General features: G+C 49.3%; 1 protein-coding gene across 2 annotated transcripts in view; it reads left to right on the top strand.

The window, feature by feature from the left end:
* The window catches only part of HARS1 (histidyl-tRNA synthetase 1), a 32,034-nt gene extending 12,503 nt beyond the window's left edge, over positions 1-19,531 (top strand). For both annotated transcript variants that reach the window (XM_039484009.1, XM_039484008.1), the window contains exons 3-13: positions 2,653-2,772; positions 3,119-3,214; positions 4,241-4,366; positions 4,640-4,747; positions 9,289-9,387; positions 14,098-14,191; positions 14,539-14,666; positions 14,748-14,990; positions 16,832-16,948; positions 17,872-18,018; positions 18,983-19,531. In XM_039484009.1, coding sequence (XP_039339943.1) covers positions 2,653-2,772; positions 3,119-3,214; positions 4,241-4,366; positions 4,640-4,747; positions 9,289-9,387; positions 14,098-14,191; positions 14,539-14,666; positions 14,748-14,990; positions 16,832-16,948; positions 17,872-18,018; positions 18,983-19,042 — 1,338 coding nt within the window. In that variant the 3' untranslated portion in view covers positions 19,043-19,531. The remainder of the gene's footprint in view (positions 1-2,652; positions 2,773-3,118; positions 3,215-4,240; positions 4,367-4,639; positions 4,748-9,288; positions 9,388-14,097; positions 14,192-14,538; positions 14,667-14,747; positions 14,991-16,831; positions 16,949-17,871; positions 18,019-18,982) is intronic.
* Positions 19,532-21,403: the final 1,872 nt, after the last annotated feature.

Genomic DNA, 21,403 nt, shown 5'->3' with positions numbered 1-21,403 from the left:
CTGTGTTTTGTGCACATCCAAAATTCCTGCTGAATGACCCACCCTGGGAGTGAGTTACCAGTGACCCAGGGCTGGGGCGGCAGGAGGTGGGGGGGGGCACTGGTGGAGGGGAGCCCAGGGCTGGGGCAGCAGCGGGGTGAGGGGAGGGCACTGGTGGGGAGGAAAGGGGGAAACCCAGCGCTGGGGCGGCAGGGGTGTGGGTAGGGGGGAGAGCCCAGGACTGGGGCAGCAGGGGGGTACAGGGGGGAGCCCAGGGCTGGGACAGGGGGCAAGCAAAATTTTTTTTTGCTTGGGACAGCAAAAAACCTAGAGCTGGCTCTGCTGGGTTCCCCCAGCCGCCGGAGCCCCGGGCCCTTTAATTTGCCCCTGAGGGCTCCCAGCCACCTCTTCAGCTGGGAGCCCCTGGTTGATATAAAATAAAATATCACCTCCCCACCCCCAACCTTCCTTTTGGCCCACAGCTGTTTTGGTGGGGTGGCGCTGGGGAAGGAGGGTTTGTTTCTGCAGGGCTGGGTGGCCCTGGGGCGGGGTGTTTCTGCAGGGCCGGGAGGTTTCGGCCCTTAGCTGTTTTCTTTGGAGGAATGTGGCCCTCGCCGCTTTATGAGTTGTGCAGGCCTGCTGTAACCTGAACCCTGCCACCCAGGCCTGAAGTCCTTGGGCTTTGGCTTTGGTCCCGGGCAGTGGGGCTTGGGCTTCAGCCCCAGGCCCCAACAAGTTTGAGCCAGCCCTGGCGACCCCATTAAAATGGGATCGCAACCCACTTTGGGGTCCCGACCCACAGCTTGAGAACTGCCGGCTTAGAGCTATGGTTTGCTCAAATAACAGTGATAAATGTGGTGTAAATGGCTGAATAGATCTGTAGGCTCAAAGGCTGTGCCACTGTACACATGGCACAATCTTCAGGCAGTCTCCTGTTGTTACAGTAGCAGTGGCCTTAGCAGCAGCTGGAGCACTAGTGCAGAGTCTTTATCACTGTAAAAGCTGGCAGCTAGCCTACATTAGCACTGCTGCGCGTTCTAGCTTCGGGGTGCCACGCTGGTGCTAGACCAATGGCAGGATAATTGCAAAAAATTGCTGGTGTGGCCAGGGCTAAAGACATCACAGGCAGTCACTAGAAACTTTTAATTAAAAAAAATGGAAATGTCTTTTTCTAGAGATTTTTGGTGTCAGGTGAGATGCAACGTCTGGGATGGCTAACAGCGGGGCATGCCACCTGCATTTGTGTCTGCCTTCTTCTAGAAGGGCCCGTCCTTATGGCCATGGGAGTTCAATCTTGGGCCTTGTCATTTTTTGGCCTCTGCTGAGAACAGCAGAAAGGGGGTAATTAATGCCATTTGTGATAGTAGTGTGTGTGATGTGGACATCTGTCCACTAGGCACTAGACAGAGACCCCTCAACTCATTCCACAAAGACCACTAAGCAACCTGTGGATGGTAATGAATGTGGGCTGCATTTGAATCCATGACTAGTAGGTGAAAGGCTGGATAACCTGATCCCTTGATCCATCTTGCTCCTGTGCTCCAAATTTTAGCTAAAATAAAAAAGTAACTAGTAAGACCACAAAAGTGGAAGAAAGTCTCTAGTTATTTAAAATTTGAGACAATGCCCAGCTTCTCAAGATCTGAAAAAATGTTATCTGCTGCTTCCCAGTTTCTCTGCCTGAATGACATCTCAGTGCAGTAAACATAACATTAAAAGCCGGTCTTCCTTTTCTGGCCCACAGAATCATACGTTATTTAATACTGTGTGCCCCCTTTCTCTCCCTGACATCACATATGACTATCAGTAGAAGAGGCAAAGCCGGTAACTGCCATGTGAGAATAAGGTCTGAATTTATTAATAGTCAGCCATAGTGGTTTTTGGCTGTCTGGAGAGGATGATCAGAATGATTCAGTGATTCTAACAAAGAAGAAATGGAATGAGAAATCTCATCCACTTCACATAGCAAAGGTGCACTCAGGAGACAAGTATCAGACCCTCTGGTCTTGCTGAAATTTCCAATTTCTCTGTCTAAAGGAATTCTTAGATTAAAACACCTATAAGCCTGATGTTTTACTCCTAAATTTCGAAAGCTCCTCTGTCGTCTCAGCCTTATCCTTTAGTTGGGTTATTTTACCAGACACTGACTCAGAAAAATCTTCCTTTCTTTGGTGCCTTTCTAAACTGTGAGCTCTTCAAGGCAGGGACCTTGCCTTTATACGTGTCTATAAAGGGCCAAGCATGCTATTGGTTCTGTAGAAGTAATTGGATCCATGCTGGATTCTCCACCTTCTGGCTCCCATTAGCTGTGTGCTACCCAGCAGCTGTATAAGTAGCCAGGTCCCTTCTGGGCAGCATCTTGTGGCTTTCACCTGCATTTTAAGAGATCCTTGGACCATCTTTTTCTTCTCTGGGCTGGAGCTTTTGCTTTTGGTTAATTCCCTTTCACCAGGTGTATTGATGCTGTTCCCTGTTGTGTATCCCTGTCTTTCTGGCTTTGTAAGTATTTTAGACACATGACACACCTAGTCCACCACTTCCTTCCTTTGTGCATGGAAGAAGCAGAATGTACCCATCCATGTTAATGTTCATCTGGGCAGAATCATTCCACTAGCTCAGGCCATGGTTCTCTGCTCTTCTTCTCACCCACTTCCCTTTGATTTGGGGTCTCAGGGCACCCGGGACTACAACCCCAAGCAGATGGCCATCCGGGAGAAAGTCTTCGACATCATTATCAGCACCTTCAAGCGCCATGGAGCTGAGGTCATCGACACCCCTGTGTTTGAGCTGAAGGTGAGTGCAGGAGCTGTGAGGTGACATCTGGGAGGGGGTGGCTGTGCTGGTTAAGGCACTGACCCATGAATTGAACATGATCCCCAGGCCTGTAGCTGTTTGCCCCTTGAAATCTTTGGGTGCATTTTAAAGTATGGTAGCTGCCCTGACTAAGGCCTCAGTGTGAGCAGCTCCCATTAAAAGTGAGAGCCTTCTGTAGTAAAGCTGTGGTTTAAAGGTTGCACCCTTGGCTTATCACGTGGACACGGGGCATCTCCTTGCTTCCTCACTGAGCCTCTTGTTGCAGCTTTGTGCTCCTAGGCTTTGTCCCTACTCACCTGAGATGTCATCTCTCTATTTCATCTAGGAAACTCTGACAGGAAAGTATGGGGAGGACTCGAAGCTCATCTATGACCTGAAAGACCAGGGGGGAGAGCTGCTGTCTCTTCGCTATGACCTCACTGTATCCTGCCACAGTTCCTGCTCCTGGCATGCCGATTTCATCCTACACAGTACATTCACTGATGGGCAGTATCATGTGGAGGCCTCAAGAGGGAGATGGGGAGGTCCTCAGTGGTGGGGCAGTCATGCAACAGGGCCCAGTGGGAAGAGCACAGGTCTGGGAATAGAGACCTGGGTTCTGTTCCCGGCTATGCCAGACTCGCTGTGACTCACTGTACTCAGCTGTTGTAACTATTATTCTCCCCTTCATATAACACAAGAACCGGGGATCATCCAATGAAATTAATAGGCAGCAGGTTTAAAACAAACATAAGGCAGTACGTCTTTACGCAACGCTCAGTCAATCTGTGGAATTCATTGCCATGGGATGTTATTAAGGCCAAAACTATGCTTGGGTTCAAAAAGGAATTAGATAAGTTCATGGAGGACAGGTCCATCAGTGCCTATTAGCCAAGATGGTCAGGGACACAATCCCGTGCTCTGAGTGTCCTTAAACCTCTGACTATCAGAAGCTGGGACTGGATGATGGGGGATGGATCACTTGATAAATTGCCCTGTTCTGTTCATTCCCTCTGACACATCCGCTGCTGGCCATTGTCAGAAGACAGGAGGCTGGGTTAGATGGACCATTGGTCTGGCCCAGTATGGCCGTTCGTATGGGGGTTAATGAAGCTGTGATGCCTTCATGAAGCAGAATGTCTGATAGTAGTAATTGCTGCAGGGCTGTCTCCTTTTCTTCCCTTTGGCTTCAGTGATTGAGGCGGTGAGCATGAATGCTCTTAGCTGTTACTCCTGGAGAAGGGTGTGTTCCTTACTGAGCCTGGATAACAGGGGAGGGGTTAACCAGACTTCTGCCTGCAGAGTGATAATTGGGCTGGTTAGACACATAATAGAAATGAGGCATAACACCCTTTGCTACTATATGCAGAGAAGTTGGGTGATCCTGTCCACACCAAACCCCTTGTCCTGGACCTTCCGAGCCACAGGAGAATCTTCTTGCATTCCACCCTTAACCCTTTGTGCTCAGGTGCCCTTTGCTCGTTATTTGGCAATGAACAAAATCACCAACATTAAGCGCTACCACATTGCCAAAGTTTACAGACGGGATAATCCGGCCATGACGAGGGGCCGCTACAGGGAGTTCTACCAGTGTGTGAGTACCGGCAGCCTGAATGCTCTCCATGCCGCAGGGAGCTGTGTGTCTGGGTCCAGGGTTCCCCAGGAACTCAGTCAAGGTGGACCTATATGTGTGACTACAGTGCTGGCTCAAAGCACAAGGAAGTGGACAGGGAGGAAGAGAACTCCCGTTTTGTGTCTGGGGCCTGGGTGCCACATGGGGAGCTGGTTGTCTGGGGACCCTGGTTGCTACTGGGCTCCCCTAGTTGTTACATTGCCCAGATTTTCACTGCCTGTGCTTGTGCCCCAGGATTTTGACATCGCCGGACAGTTTGACCCCATGATTCCCGATGCTGAGTGTCTGAAGATTGTGCATGAGATCCTGAGCGGGCTGCAGATTGGAGACTTCCTCATTAAGGTAAAACCAGAGTCAGGTGCCAGTTTCAATACACGATGATGTGAAGTGAAGAGCATTCTCCTTGCTTTCTGCTTGTTCCTGGTCTCAGCCCAGCAGCACCTGCACCCTCTGTAATGCACAGTGCAGATTGATCCAGAACCCGCAGTGTCTGTGGCATCTCCTCTCTATGCATTGTTTATGCTAGAGAAACTACCAGGCTTGACACTGGTTGTCACCTGGCAACCACCATCTCAAGCTGCTCTTCAGAAGGGAGTTCTGGGGCGGACAGGGTCACCCAACTTCTCTGCCTGTTGTAGTAAAGGGTGTTAAGCCTCATTTCTGTTACATGTCTAATGTGCTTTGCTCCAGGAGGTGTAGAACTTGTCATGTTTTGGTGGGTGGAGTCAGACAGCAGCTCTCAAACCCAGCTCAGGCAGCAGGGCGACTGCTATGTTGGGCACCCAGTGCTAAAAAGAGGGGTCCGGTAGTATTCGTCTTCTCCTCCAGGGCTTATGATTCTCATGGTGAGGTCCTGCGTGTTGCACCTTGAGTCTGCAAGCTCCACACCTTCACCCTCGTACTGATGACCTTCATCCCTGCTCCCTTTTGAGAATCCATCACCTCCTCCAGGGAATCTGTCCCTGGGCTGAGCTCCTGCTGCGCAACAAGAGACCAACCCCCGGCCCATGTGTGGTAGCACGCAGCACATACTGCTGTGCAGACGCAGCCTCTCTTATAGTCTACCCTGAACAAATGGGGGCAATGGGACCTGAGGAAATTAGAGGTAGCTAGGGTGTTAGAAAGGGACCAAGTGCCCCGAGACAGCAATGGAAGTAGTGGTGTCGGGAGAACCTTGGAGGCAGCTAAGGCCCCCTGTGAGTTCGTAGACCTAGCGAGACACTGCTGGGCTCTGTGGATCAGCTGGAGGGGTGGAAGTCAGCCCTGGCTGCAGACTTGTTTCTGGGATTTCCTAGTGGGATATCTGGTTATGATGGGGGCTATCTGTGTTGTTGGACCCAAGGTCCATCTAATCCAGTATCTTCTCTGACAGTGGCAGCAGCTGGTGCTTCTGAGGAAGGGGCAAGAATCCCCATGATAGATAGATATGGAATAACCTGCCCACAGGGAAAGCTGCTTGCCCTGACCTTCATCAGTCAGTGATTGGTTTATGCCCTGACATAGGAGGATTTAGAATCCTCCAAAAATTTGTTCCCTCCCTTGTGTAACTGCAGGTGTGCCCATTCTCCATATAAACATCTGATTGCCTTTTTAAGCCTGCTAAATGGTTGGCCTAGTTACATCTTGTAGCCATGAGTTCCACAGCTTAATTATGCATTGTGCAATTTAAAAATCCCTTGAGTTTTTGATGTAATTGGATGTCCTGCTGTTGTGTATTCTGAGAGAAAGTGACTAGAAGTGCCCAATTTGCCTTCTCTCTATCCTTCATTAAAGATTAGTTCTCTGTCATGTACTCTTTTATATACAGAGCTGGTGCCTTGCTAGTTTAAGTTAAGAACAGCTTTCTGTTTAAATGATGATTCTGTGTCAGAGGTGGGCAAACTGTGGCCCACAGGCCACCTGCTTGGCCTTTGAGCTCCCGGACGGGGAGGCTAGCCCCCAGCCCCTCCCCTGCTGTCCCCTCTCCCCTGCAGCCTCAGCTCGCTGTGCTGGCAGCGCTCTGGGCAGTATGGCTGTGAGAGCCGCCAGCCTGAGTAGCATGGTAAAGTGGCATGGAGCGGGGGGTTGGATAAGGGGTAGGGGGTCCCGGGGGGCAGTCAGGGGACAGGGAGCAGAGGGCAGTTGGAAGGGGCGGAGGTCAGGGGGGCGGTCAGGGGATGAGGAACAGGGAGGGTTGGATAGGCATGGGAGTCCTGGGAGCCTGTCAGGGGGCAGGGGTGTGGATGGGGGTCAGGGCAGTCAGGGGACAGGGAGCCGGAGGGGTAGGATGGGTTGGGAGTTCTGAGGGGGGCAGTCAGGGGGTGGGAAGTGGGAGGAGGCGGATGTGGGTGGGGGCCAAGCTGTTTGGGGAGGCACAGCCTTCCCTACCCGGCCCTACATACAGTTTCAGAACCCCGATGTGGCCCTCAGGCCAAAAAGTTTGCCCACCCCTGCTCTGTGTGCTCTAAAGTCTACATAGTTACATGGGTATGTCTTGACTTTTGGTGTGCTTCATGGGGTAGAGTTATTGGTCCAAATGTGGGGTCATTTGATCAAGGGGTTCTGGCGATACAGCGCCCCCCCCCCCCCCCCGCCCAAACAGCTTTTCTCAAAATTGAGAGATTTTTAATAGCATTTTTTGTGCACAGATCTATGGATCAAACCTGGGCTCTGATCCTGTCACAGAGGTCCCTAATGCTGGACATCTGACCCAGCATGGAACCCACTGTCCCTTTGGGGGAGTGAAATTGAGAACAACATTTGTGAGAGAGCTTAGCTTTTCAGTTAGACATATGCCTAACTATTCCTAAGCCTCACAAAGTATATGGCAAGAGCACACGGGAATGACAGCCACCAAGTGGTCTAGTGGTTAGAATAATGGACTTGGACTCAATAAACCAGGGTTCTATTTTTGCTGCTGCCACAGGCTGTTCAGTGACGTTGCCCACGTCCCAGCATCACTCTGTTCCTCAGTGTCCCAATAGGGATAATGCTGTTTCCTTTCTTGGTAAAGTGCTTTGAGATCTGATGGAGAGCATCTCAACTGCAAATCTATATGATAATTACAGCTGCCCCATAAAGAACACTAACTCTTACCAATAACATTTATTTCTGTTTAAAAAAAACAACAGGAAATTCACTGACAAGAAATTTGGTTAAAGCAGAGTTAAGGTTGCTGAGTGCTCAGCAAAATTCAAACTTGTGAAAACCATGAAATAGAGTGTTATGGTACACGCCCACACAACCATATCTCTGCCTTCTTGGAGCAGAGTGCCCATGTGCCATAACACATACTTGCCCTCTGCCTTTGCATTGTACTGAAAAGGAGCTGCCTACATTTGCCCCACACAGCTCCACAGAAAGAACACTACTGCTGCTAAATTTTACATCCGCCTTCATTTTTAGGCACACAATGCCATCTAATACTTCAGCTTTCTACTGTACTTTCCCTTACCCTTCATTAAACCCACAGACAAGGTTCATCTTACTTCCGCCTAACTGCTGACAATCCCCGGGGCAAGAAGACTCCTGCACCCTGCTACACCTCATTTCAAGTGTTACATTGCATGAGTATCTCCCAAGATAGACATGCACCTCTTTCCTTTGATCACATGCGCAGGTAAGGGAGAGGGGCTCTCACATACCCTTAGAGGGGCACCCTCCCACCCCACAATAGCTTCATATCTCAATCATGGCTCTTCCAATCTGCTTCAGCTAATCCCTCCACCATTCAATGCAGTGAAATCTAAGGCAGTGAAAGCAGCTGGAGTGCATGCAGCTAATTCCAAGGGGCTGTTGCCAGCTGCAGGGGGGCAGAATGAAGGGGGTCTGGGTATTTGCCTTATCTCTGTATTTCCTGATTCTTTTCAAAAGTCTACGTTTTGCTGGAGTCAGCATTTTGCAAGGCCACAAGTTACTATCCAGCAATCTTAACTCTGTGTTAATGAAACTTTTTGTCAGTGAATTAATCTCTGTTGTAGACTCATTCCAATTGTTCAAGTCTCTTCCCATCTGGAAGACTTTCCTGGCTTTGAATCTCTGCTCTCCCTTCTTTCTGCACCCACACTCTTTGTGCTTTTAGGGGAGGAGGGCTTGCTCAGTGGTTTGAGCATTGGCCTGTTAAACCCAGGGCTGTGAGTTTAATCCTTGAGGGGGCCACTTAGGGATCTGGGGGAAAAAATTGGTCCTGCTAGTGAAGGCAGGGGGCTGGACTCAATGACCTTTCAAGGTCCCTTCCAGTTCTAGGAGATTGGTATATCTCAATTATTACCTTTCTCCATTGAGAGAAGGTGACCAGAACTGTTATTAGTATTCCAGGTGAGGGAATGATGATTTTCTCTGCTGTGCATTACCTTGCATTGGAATTCTTTGAGCTTTGTCTGCTGTTCTGCCCCCCACGCACCTACCTTGGCTCCTCAGACTGGGCTAACTGTAATAATTGTCACTTTGCCACCTTGCTGCTTGTTGAAGTGTTCATTAGACTCTGGTCCTCATACAGAAACTTGGGACACCTGCTGTTAACCTTTGCCATGCTGAAAACTGAACATTTCCTTCTCCTCTTTGTTTTCTGTCTTGCCCAGTTTCTGTTCCATGATGGGACTTTAATTCTCATCCGTGCCTCTCTTTCCTGAATAGTCTCCTGTGAGGTCCTTTGTCAGAGGCTTTTGAAAGTCCAGCTAAATTGTCATCCAGTTTACACTTGTCCACTGTTTCGTAGCAGGAGCAGCTAAGCCCCTGGGACTTCTGGGAGCTGATGGTGGTAGGGGTAGCTGGCTAGGTGGGGTCAGGGTGGTAGCCAGCCCCTCTTCTCTACCCCCAAAGTCTGAGAGGAGTGAAGCTGAAGATTCTGTTGTAATTGGGATATTTCCATTGGGTTCCCATTGAGTGACTCTGCTTCCTTCCAGGTCAACGACCGGCGTATCCTTGATGGGATGTTTGCAGTTTGTGGGGTACCAGACAGCAAGTTCCGAACGATTTGCTCCACTGTGGACAAACTAGACAAGGTAAGGGCTGACGTTGCCTGTTACTGCTGCTTTGTGGGTTTCACAGCCCTCCCAGTCAACACAGACTGCTCAGACAGACTAAGGGCAGTGGAATCTGGTTAGAGAATGCTAGTAAATGTTGAATTATTTCTTTTCTTCCCCCATGCGTTGGACATTAGGGGTTAAGCACCTAGATAGTGTAACTAGGTCTCCACGAAACACCCTATTTCCTTTAACATCCCCAGTGGGTCCTGAGCAAACAGATTTACAGTGCAAGTCACCCTAAATCCATGGGATTCTGCAAGTCTCTTAATTCACCATCACAAGACTTAAAGGATGAGCTGCTGGTTATTAACCTGGATTAGTGAAGTTCCTGTGTGCCTGGAGCAGGGATCCCACCACCCCACTCCTGGTTGCCATCTGGAATCCATGCTGCATCAGAACGTTCAAAAGCTTTTTTCTAATTCAATGTTTTTGGGGCCATCAACATCCACTGTTATGCTGGGGACCTCATTACAGCCCAGCTGTTCTCCAGATCTGTAGTATAGTCTAGAGGGAACCTTGCTAAAGCCTTGGTATCTGGCATAGTGGCAGACTGCTGCAGGAGGAGTATAGAAGCCAGGATCCTGCAAGCCTCAGGTGAATGAGGGCTGAGTTCTGTCAGGTGAATTTGCAAATGACTAGGATGTAGAGGCATTGTCCTGTCAATGGCTCTGTAAATATCACCCTGTGAGCAAGTGCTCTACTGCTCGACAATGCTCCAGCCAGCATCAAAGCAGGAGACACACAGTCTGTGGAGGCTGGGCATTGCTGGCTGTAGAGTCTGTGGGAGGCTGGGGTCATATGCGGACTTGTCACTTCAAAGCATCCCTTGCCCTAGCAACATGTGTGTCCTGTGAGGAAGGAAGGAGCTGCACTGTGGGTGCTTAGGGAGGTGGGGTAGTGGTGAAACCATCTCCATGTTCCAATCAAATGAAAGTACAGAGGAAGAAAAGAGAGACCAGCCTGAAGAAGCTGGGAGTGCAGGGATTGGTACCCACAGTGCGTGGGATGTGCACCTTTCTTGTGGTGGACAGGCTTATGCCAACCAGGCTGGCTAGTGTGGATGAGCTGTAATGGTGCAATTCTCTATTGTAGCCAAAGTTCAAGATAACAGACCAGCACACTGCACTGGTCAATAGCTTTGATTCCAGGAGGAACAATAGCAGCAATTCTCACCTCCACTTTGGTTCCTGAAGATGAATGAGGTCAAAAGGTGGGTTGGCCTTCAGCTGCCTCTCTAGACAGTTTTCTTTGCCGCTGAGTCTTGACTGTAATTCCCAGGCAGATGTTACAAAGCTGGAGTTAAGGCTGTAAATGACTTTGCTCATTTGTGCTAACTGAAGGGGAAAACCTTAAAAGAATGTTATAAAGAGTTGGAGCCAGAAACCAGACCACTGGAAAATCTGTAAACAGAGTTAAAGCCCAGGTAAAGAGCCAGGGTAAGGCAACCTAGGACCCTAGGGACACCATGACAGAGAAGGGGCCCTGTGACTTCCTTGTGCCGTGGTTCCACACACACACATGGAGCCCTGATGGTGGGGGGCCCTCTCCCCTCCCAGAGAGGCACAGACATTAGCATAGGGTCCCCTTCTTCCCTCTCCTCCCATAGAGCAGCAAGAGGGGCCCAGCTCTCTCTGACAGGGGCAGCAGTGACAGCAGGGAGCTTCCACAGTACTTAACCTGGTAGCTGACATGTAGTTGCTTGAGAGGGTGGATTGCACCCACTGTAATCTTCTCCTCCTGCCATACACACACTCCTGTGCTGGGATGGCATTGACCACCCCTTACGCCATGCATTGGGTCTTGACGTTAATACTCAATTGAGATGCATAGGACAGTTCCCCCTTCAAGAGCTACTGTTTCAGACTCTCTGCAGACTCAGGCAGATATAGCTACACCAGTTACACTTTGTGTCTTTGAGCTTTTCTTTGCAAATACAGTAGAACCTCAGAGTTATGAACACCTCGGGATGGAGGTTGTTTGTAACCTTGAACTGTTCGTAACTCTGAACAGAACATTATGGTTGTTCTTTCAAAGTTTACAGCTGAGCATTGCCTTAATACAAGTTTGAAACTTTACTGTGAAGAAGAAAAATGCTGCTTCCCCTTTATTATTTTACATTTAACACAGCACTGTACTATATTTGCTTCTTTTTGGGGGTGGGGGAGGTGTCTCTGCTGCCTCCTGATTGTGTACTTCCGGTTCCAAATGAAGTGTGTGGTTGACTAGTCAGTTCATAACTCTGAGGTTCTACTGTATGAGGGCTAGGAACTTTTTTTATGAAAGCTGAGATTCTGATGTGCTCACCCGACTGCAGGAGCGGGGAACCCTTGTGCCGGTTCCTATAGTGTCTGTGCCTTAATCTGGCTCTGCCTCTACTCACAGCGCTGAGAGCCATCCTTGCAGCTGAGATGTCTGCTGTACTTCAATTATCTTCCTTTGTTTGAAAGTATTAACAGTGAGAGATTTATACACAGGGCCCACCCCTGCAAGCGCACAGCAAGCACTACCCTTGGTGTCACTGGGAGTTGCGCATCCCTATGTGGGCTAGAAGGGTGTCAGTAGGACACTTGGAAACTTGCTGGAACGTTTACTAATTCAGAGGAATTTGGGGGAGAAAAATGTACACAGCTGCTTTGGTGAAACCTCTTGGGACACACAGGAAAAGGCAGAGTGGTTAGTAAACTAACTATATTGAGTAGTTGTAAATAAAACAAAGCCTGCAGCAGCAGCCCTCCTTCCCCCATTGCTCTAGACCAGTGGTTTTCAAACATTTTAGACTGTGTACCCCTTTCCAAATAATGTAGCCTACTGTGTACCCCCATCTGAGGGTAATAATATACCTATGACTAGATTGCCAAGTCTTCCTAAATGAAATGTAATGCCATTACAGGATTTTCCTCGCATACCCCCTGATGAGAGCTCCTGTACCCCTAGGGGTACACATACCCCAGTTTGAAAACCACTGCTCTAGAATGTACTTCTAACACTTGCATTCTTCTTCCTGTGGAGGCCTCCTTTAGTGATTCTAACAACATTCAATAAAGGCTACTAGCTGGATGCTTAGGTTTGAATGCTCAGTAGTGAAAGAGTTAATGCTAGCATTTTGTGGTTCATCATTAACCCCAAAATGCCAGATGTAGTTTGTCTCTCTCTGAGCATGTGGCACTGCACCTGTGCTGCCATAGTGTAGATGCTTCTTACTTCGATGGAAGGGATTTTTCCATGGCTGTAGTTAATCTCTCTCTCAGAGGTGGTAGCTAGGTTGTCAGAAGAATTCTTCCATCAACTTAGTTACATCTACACCAAGGTTTAGGTCAACCTAACTATATTGCTGAGGTCACACAATTTTTCACAGCCTTGAGCAGTGTAGCTAGGACAATCTCATTTTTAAGTGGAAACAAGGCCTGAGCTATTTCAGGCTGCTGGCTGCATACTCAGGCCTCGTCTACACTAGGGGGAAAAAGCTTCTACAATGAGATCATAACACTGTAAACACTAGTGTAGAAAGGGCAAGGTGTAGTTTTACCTTGGTATAGCTGGTCATTTTGCCCTGTCTACACAAGGGTTTTTACAGTGTGTTAGTGGTCTCCTAAAAATGACACCTTTTTTCTTAGTGTAGACGTGACCTGGAAGCCTGTATCTGCACTGGCAAACATGGGACCTGCAATTCGTAACCAGTGCAGCGGCAGAAGCTGTAGAGCGGACAGGTCCTGCGTGGGCTCAGATGTTTTTACTGCTGTGACCCAGGCCTTGGAGCAAAACAAAAGCTTTGTTTGCTATGTCCCCCCTGAGTTCTGTGATAGCTTTGCTCCATGTTCTTGCTTGATGAATTCCATTAGAGCTGCTGTCCCGGGGTGGATTTACAAGATGATTTTAAGGCAGGGTAAGGGGTAATGTTATCAGAGTAACAATGCCCTAAGGAGATTTATAGGTAAGTGGGTAGTGTGTGTTGGGTATGCTCATTGGCTATGCTGTGTAGTGTAGCACTCCCAAGAAATATAGTAGTTAGGAGGGGAGTGAATGGCCTGGTCTAGTGAGCTACTAAAATACGTAATTGGCTATTCATTTGTAAATGCTGGCACCCTGCATCGTTATTCCACAGACAATTGAGTCACTAACAAAAGTAGCCAATCTGTCAGTCTTCATCGCTGCCTCTTTCTTTGTAGTGGTGGGATCCCAGGACCAGGAACCCAGGTACCCCGGCTAATCACAGCTCTGAAGCTGACTCTAGCTGTGACTTTGGAAAAGCCACTTAACCACTATGTGCCTCGGTTTCCCCTCTGTTAAAAGAGGGGAGATAAATACTTACCGGTAGGGTTGTCTGCAAAGTGTTCCCTGTTGTCTCCTCTGCAGTACCTTTTCCCCCCTCTTACTTTCTCTTAGCCTTTTCTAGCTGTGTTCTCACTTCCTCTTCTTATAACCAGTTTTACTGTATCTTCTTTTATACCTTGCACCACATTGTTCTGTTTCACCTGAGAGAAATTGACTAGATCCTGGAATTCTGAGGCATCAAGCTGCTTTAGAGTCTGATTTCCCAATTCCTCTTCGCTGCTCTATTTATATGAAGCAGAACAGTGGCGACAGGGAGAGATGGTGATGAGCGCTCCACTGAGAACAACTTCCAGGAGCAGTGGGTTCAGCCTGGGGAGCTGTGATTAATTAACATTCTCATCCCCCCCTCCCCAGGCAACATGGGAGGATGTGAAGAGCGAGATGGTTGGCGAGAAGGGGCTCTCGCCAGAGGCTGCAGATCGCATTGGGGAATACGTTCAACTGCATGGTGAGTTCTAGGGAAATGTGAGACTTGGTTCCCTGTCCAGCCGAGAGTCCATGTGGGTCGCTTCACCTTCCCAGCAGCTATTCCAACTTCCTTGGTCTCTGCATTGGGGGGGGGGAGGGGAGGGGGGAGGTGCGCGCATGTGCATGCCAGGGGTCCCCAGATGTTTAGCTGACTTGCAGCCTGGGTGTCCCAGGTAGGATGCATGATCGGTATCCTCTCGGAGGGAGATAGAGATGAATGAAGCTGGAGGAGTGAGCAGGTGGCTGTGAGCCAGGCTGAGTGGAGCGAGTCCATGGGAGCTTGGCCCTCCCTGCCTTTTATATTTAAGTTGTGTGTCATTTCTGCAGGTGGTCTGGGTCTGATTGAGCAGCTGCTCCAGGATCCTAAGTTGTCCCAGAACAAGCTGGCCCGGGAGGGGCTGGGAGACATGAAGCTGCTGTTTGAGTACCTGACCCTGTTTGGCATCGCAGATAAGGTGAGTGGTGGAGGGACACTGACCAGGCCTGGCTGAGTCATTTGTTGTGCCTGGTAATGGGATTCCCCTCCTGTCCCGCAGATCTCCTTCGACCTGAGCCTGGCGCGGGGTCTGGATTATTACACTGGGGTGATCTACGAGGCCATCCTGCTTCAGCCTCAGAACGCCCACAAGGAGGAGCCGGTCAGTGTGGGCAGTGTGGCTGGAGGCGGCCGCTATGACGGGCTGGTGGGGATGTTTGACCCCAAGGGGCGGAAGGTGCCCTGTGTGGGAGTCAGCATCGGAATCGAGCGGATCTTCTCTATCATGGAGCAGAAAGTGGAGGTGAGTGCCACCTGGCTGCTACTCCTCCTTTGATCCTGGGGAGGACAGACTGGCACCTGCCCTTCCTCCCTGCTGACACAGGGCTGATCAAAAGCTGCAAGGCAGGGGAGCATGCAGGCTCACAACTTGTGTTGGTCAGCCACTTAGTTGCCTAAGTCAGATTGCTGTCGCTCTACATGATCAACCAGTTTTAGGCAGGTAAATATTAGAACAGCACAGTAGTGACTCTGCAGTCTCTGAAGCTCCATCTGGCAACAAAAGACCCAGGTTCAGATGCTGCTTTAACACCTAGGAAGATGGAAAACACAGCTCCCTGCCCCAAAGTGCTTACTGACCAAAAGAAAACGTTGTACAGCATAGGGTTGTCAGAGTGACAGCTATCACATGGAGTGTTCATGGGTTTTAATACACTGAGCAGGGAGGCAGGAGCTTACATTCTAACTGGGGAAAGCAGTGTCTGTCATTGCAGAATTGTGAAGGTGCCTCACCCCATCGCTGTAGCGCTACCTCTGCTCTTGTTCCTTCCTCAGCTCCCCAGCCCCTTTCTGCTGGGCTGGAGGGACGTCTGCTCCTGGGAACTTTTCTGCCAAGTCTTTTGTCAGGAGCTAAGCTAGTAGCTTACTGGCTATTTTAACTTATCTCCACAGCCCCGGCAGGATTGGCACCATCCCAGAGGCTGGATTGGACCATTTTCCTCAGGGCTTCATTTATTGTTCAAACACACTACTTACAAACTAACACAAACCAAGGCTTTTCGTCCTAAGGACCATCGCCCTGGGAGAGGTCCCTTGCCACAATAGCCAACCTGCTTCCTGTAGCTTCCCTCCTCCTCTGAGCTCTTTCAGTCTGTATGGGAAGCACCTGACCCTTCCCAGCTGGAGCTGATCATTCCCTCTCCCAAGTCCAAATACCTGTTCTTTAAGGGGCTCTGCCTCATAACAGGGCTGCCTGGCCCGTAAAGGGGCATACCACCCAGTCTAAAGCAACCTGACTGTAAATCCCTTCCCTGCGATTGTTTATGTTTCAGTTTCTTGTGATTTCATGACCCTAGCTCTCTTGTCAGCCATAGAGTCCTCCTGCAAATTCAGACCAGACAAGATCTGATTTTCTCATGTTAAGAAAACAAATCTATTTAGGCCACCACCTCCTCTCCAGCTGGGGGCACAAGCCCAGTGCTTCTCCTTAACAGGTGAGCTTTACAGGGGGGCTCTCAGGCAAAGTAGAGCCAGGAAAATGCAACTTTGAGTAACTGGCAGAAGGGAAGGAAGAGCACAAAGATGGTGAAGCTCCTGGCCTCCAGTGGGGCAGAAGGGGGAGACAGTGTGTTCGTTTGAGCTTGGCATTGCTTACTTAGTGGTACCTGGCTCAGTCTGGGTCCCACCTTTCCTGCTGCTGCTATGGAGCTGGTGATGTTTTTTTGTTAGGCTAGGTCAGTGAGAGTACATCTGTTACACTGGGAAGGCCTCTGGAGGGAAGCTTCCGTTGAATTGCCCATCTCCAGCGGAAACTCCAACCCTGTGGCACTGGAGCGGGGGAAGCTAGAAACTGCATTTTAAACCAAATTGGATCCCCAAGGATGTAGAATGTAGAACTGTGGGGATTTGGCTTGTTGGGGTTTCCAGGGGCTCTTCCACTGCGTTGCTGCTGGCTTGTCCTTTCACTGTCTAAGCTACTGGCTTCCCAGTCCTCATTGAATCCATGCAAGCAAAGTGCTCTGTGTGAAGTGGTGGTGGTTCCTGATAGAAAGGGTCTGGGTGGGTGAGGAGTGTCTCAGCTCATGAGCGGCAGGGTGTTTCTCTACGTCATCAACAACTCTCACAAGACTCTGTCCCTGCATCCAGGCTTCAGAAGAAAAGATCCGGACTACAGAGACACAGGTTCTTGTAGCGGCTGCACAGAAGAAACTCCTTGAAGAGAGACTGAAGCTCATCTCTGAGCTGTGGGATTCTGGGATCAAGGTATGGCTGGGCAGAGTCTGAATGAAGGAGAGGAAGGAAACTGGTTGGCTCCAGCCCTTCCGTTCCCGGTGCTGGGCATGGACTAGAGCCATCCTCCTGTTCTTGTTACCCTAACACCATAAGTGGGGAGGAGGGAGACACTCTGGGGAGACATGCCACGTGAGCAGCAAGCCCTGCCTACTTGAATGTGACCTTGCTGCCTATTCTCTTCTATCCAGCCTCACCATTCCTACAATTAGGCACTCACTCTGCCGTACATGAGGCAGGGCCAGAGCTGCCAGTCACTGGGAAGGGAGATTGGCACCCCTTTAAGGAAAGCTGTACATGCTACATTCTGACAGCAGCAGCACATGGTTTCCAGACTTCCTGCTTTCCCTGGGTTGTGCAGTACTAGAAATCCTTTACACAAGCTCTCACTTGGCTCCAGCTTGGTTTCCAAGTTGGGAATATTGCTAACCTCTTCTACAGGGCAAAGGGCACTCTCTAGCATGGCATGCATCAGTTGCCCTTCTGATGCCAGCAGAGCTAAGAAAAAGAGCTCTGTGCCTCGTGCCACGCCCCTGATGCCTTGCCTAGCTGGGGAATATTGCATCTTTTGCTCTCTAGCCTCAGCTGCCAGACCACCACTGGAACTGGTAGGAGAGGTCCCTATGCTTCAGCAAAGCAGTGCAGAGGAAAAGAGCTCCACCTGTGCCCATGGCACACTTTGCTAATGCTGGGTAAGCTGTTTCAGTTTTGGAAGCATTCTGATTAGGTTGCTCTTCAGAAGGGGGAGCCCTGTCCCCGGCCTGGTGACTGAGAGATCTGGTCCTGCTGCCTCAAATGCAAACTAGACGGGGAAATCCAAAAACAGGAATGGCAAGTGGGTGCCTGGAGAAATCAGCAGGTATCAAATGTATTGCTGTACTGTGGGTCCCCTCTAGGCAGAGATGCTGTATAAGAAGAACCCCAAGCTGCTGAACCAGCTGCAGTATTGTGAAGACAACGGAATCCCTCTCGTTGCCATTGTAGGAGAGCAGGAGCTAAAGGATGGAGTTGTCAAGCTGCGAGTCGTAGCTACGAGGGAAGAGGTGAGGATGCCTTTGCATATAAGGGATGGGCTGAAGATAGACATTAACAGGCTTTGTCTTGCCAAAAATGAAATGGGCCAAAGGCACCCCAGTATGTGGGAATGGATGTAGGAAGAGAGATTGAGGTGTCAGTAATCTCTCAGCCACATGAATGATTGTTGGGTACCATTGCTGAATTTCTCCTTTATACCCCAAGAGTGGATATAAGGCAGCTGTATTAGTATGGGCACCTTCCCATATACTGCATCTCAGGAGGCAGAAGATATCAAAGAAGCTAGTCACATTCATCTGACTTGAAGAGTCAGTGAGATACAGGAAGGCTGTTTGATGTGGCAGGTACTGCAGAGGAGAAGGCTTGCCCACGGACAATGGCTAAACTGAGTGGGGGGACAGAGGGGAGGCAGATACTAGATGAGGACAGGGAGGGGTGTGGAGATAAGGTCTGTGAATTGGTGACAATACTTAGCACATATAGGCTGGAGCAAGTCTACAGAGGGATGGTTCAGAAACAAGGGCAACTTTGAACTGACTCCTACAGGCATGGAGAGCCTGTGAAGGTGTTGGATATGGTTGTTCTTCTTTGCATGAGAAGGTGGATAGCAGCATTTTCTGTGTGCTGGGCAACCGGTTCTTAAGGATGTCATAGAGAAAGGAGTTATTAAAAACTGTTTAGATTGGACCCTGTGCTAGAGACGAATCAAGCTGGAGAGCCACTTACCTAGGAGTTGTTTTGCAGAGAGAGAGAGAGTGTGTGTGTGTGTGTGTTAGAAACATTACTTCAAAAATGAAGTTCTGAATACTTTGGCTTGATCTGTGGGAGGACAACTAGGTGCTCTTTTGTCAGACAGGGCAGTGCGTGCGATTTGGGGTATTCTTGGATGGACTGGAGAAGAATGGTTCCAGGAGGAGGCTGGATTATAGGAGAGGAGTGGTTCTATGAATTCATTATTTATTTGTTTTTCAGGTTGATGTTCGTAGGGAAAACCTCATTGAGGAAATCAAGAGGCGAACGTGCCATCCCTAGCCTTCCAGCCAGCCACACCTGCTAGTTTATTGGATTTCAACTGATACGGGGGAAGGGGAAGACTTGTAGAGATTTCCTCTCTAAATGCCAGAGTTCTTACTCATGACATGTCAGTGGGGGCACAGGGGTCTTTGAAGCTGTATTTATTATTTTATCATGAATTTCTTTTTCCCAGAGGGATCAGAAATGCTGCTTTGCCTTTTAAAGAACACTGTGCTCCTGGGCGTAGCCAGTGAGAGAGCTGGAGAGGATGTTTCCTGAGACACTCTGGAGAATGCCAGCTGTGTGTCTGTAATCATTACTGTTACTGGGCAGAGCTGTGGTGCCCTGGGCCATTGGCAGACACTGAGGCTCTTGGTCACAACTTCATGTTCCTTTCTGTTTGAATAAACATTCTGCACAGTGTCACTTCTCTGCCTGGAGGGAAGGGACCTCGTCTCAAAGTGTAAAACATTCTAAGCAAGCTTAATAAACCTTCTGACAGTCCCACACCTGCCTCTTGTGTGACTGTCTTCTGGGATTGTCAGGATGTCAGGGCCTCTGTTACTCTTCCCCCACACTCCCCCAGGACAAGGGCCAGGTGTTAAATGTTGCTGCTGCTGCTGTTCCATTCCTTGAGTTTCAGGGACCTTTTAAAAAGTGCACTGGGGGTGGTATTTTGCAGTGTGCAGTGAAAAGTCTTATCCGGAAACTCCCATTGGAAACATTAAAGAAAAAGAACAATAAAGACCTGAGTTTGGTGGTGTGCAGAAGCAGGAGGTAGCCAGGATGTCCCTGCCAACTCTAGTCTTATCTAATTCCTTAAATATTGTACAAGTAATTTAACTTTGTGCCAGTCATTCCTAATTCCCTGTAAAACTAGCCATCATAATCAACTAAATTCCCTGTGAAGGGCAGCAGGTTGCTCCTAATCCCCCCTTTAATGTACAAAAAATCCATAGACTCCTCCCATTGTGGTTTAAATGCATTAGGCTTGATTACATCACCTCCATTGTTTTCTCTTCACCAGTCTGTAAAATAATCCCTACTTAAATTTGGTTTACATGGGATCCTTTAAATTTGTGCCCCCTAGTTCTGGTTTACCCAGTGACCTCAGACACATTCAGTTTAATTGGAGGATAACCCTTAGCTAGCTGATGTATTACAGTCAGCGCCCTCTCAATTGCCTTTTCTCAGAACTAAATAATCCCAGTTTTATCTGTCTCATTATTTTAGATGCTCTGTGCTGCCCAAATTACTCCAAAAAGTCTTTACCCAGTGCTTTGTATCACTTGATAATCTCCTTGAGCTATCACAATGCACTCCCCTGCATAAACCTCAATATCTTTTTAGACACTTTTGCTTTGGCTGCTGCCTATTGGGCTAAGTTTAATAGTAAGTAGGGTTTATCAGCTCTTCTTCCTCTACTATTTCGGTGCCATAAGAACTATAATATAGCCCAGAGGTGGGCAAACTACAGCCCGTGAACCATTTTAAGCCAGCCTGCAAGGTCCTGCTGGGGAGCTGGGTCTGGGGCTTGCCTCTCTCAGGCGCTTCAGCTGGGGTGCAGGGTCAGGGATCACACCATGCGGCTCCTGGAAGCCATGGCATGGCCCCACTCCGGCTCATACACTCTCCAATAGCCCCCTCCTTTGCTCCAATTGGAGCTGCAGGGGATGCCTGCGGACGGGGCAGTGTGCAGAGCTGCCTGGCTGCACCTCCATGTAGGAGCCGGAGCAGGGACATGCCGCTGCTTCTGGGAGCCGCTTGAAGTAAGTGCCGCTTGGAGCCTGCACCCCTGAGCTTCTCCCCATGCTCTGACCCTCCCTGCCCTCCAAACTCCTCAATCCCAGCCCGGAACACCCTCCTGCACCCCAAACCTCTCAGCCCTACCCAAGCCTGCACCCCCAGCTGGAGCCTGCACCCCCCTCTTTCACTCCACTCCTTCAGCCCAGAACCCACTCCTGCACCCTGAACTCATTTCTGGCCCCACCCCAGAGCCCACACCCCCAACCAGAGCCCGAACCCCATCCTGCACCCGAACCCCAATTTTGTGAGCATTCACAGTCTGCCATACAATTTCTATGTCCAGTTGTGGCCCTCAGGCCAAAAAGTTAGTCCACCCCTGCTATAGCCTGTCTAAACGTTAGACATTTCCGCCCCCTGTGCATCCTTTCAGGCTTGTAGAATGTGAAATTATTTACTTCTGAGACCATTCACCTAATCTTTGTCCCAAATCCTTTCTCTCAAGATTATTCTGTAAAACAGCTACAATGTTAAGTCTTAACTACTCCCCTTCTTCTGTTTCAAACCCTAATGCTAATTGCACATTTTTGTCCAAGGCTGGAATTTTAAAATTTGTCCAAATCCTGTCAGAATTTA

This window comes from Mauremys reevesii, linkage group 8 (genome assembly GCF_016161935.1).
Source record: "Mauremys reevesii isolate NIE-2019 linkage group 8, ASM1616193v1, whole genome shotgun sequence".
Lineage (NCBI taxonomy): Eukaryota > Metazoa > Chordata > Testudines > Geoemydidae > Mauremys > Mauremys reevesii.
Note: the sequence above shows the minus strand (reverse complement) of the source record. Positions and strands in the feature narration are given on the sequence as shown.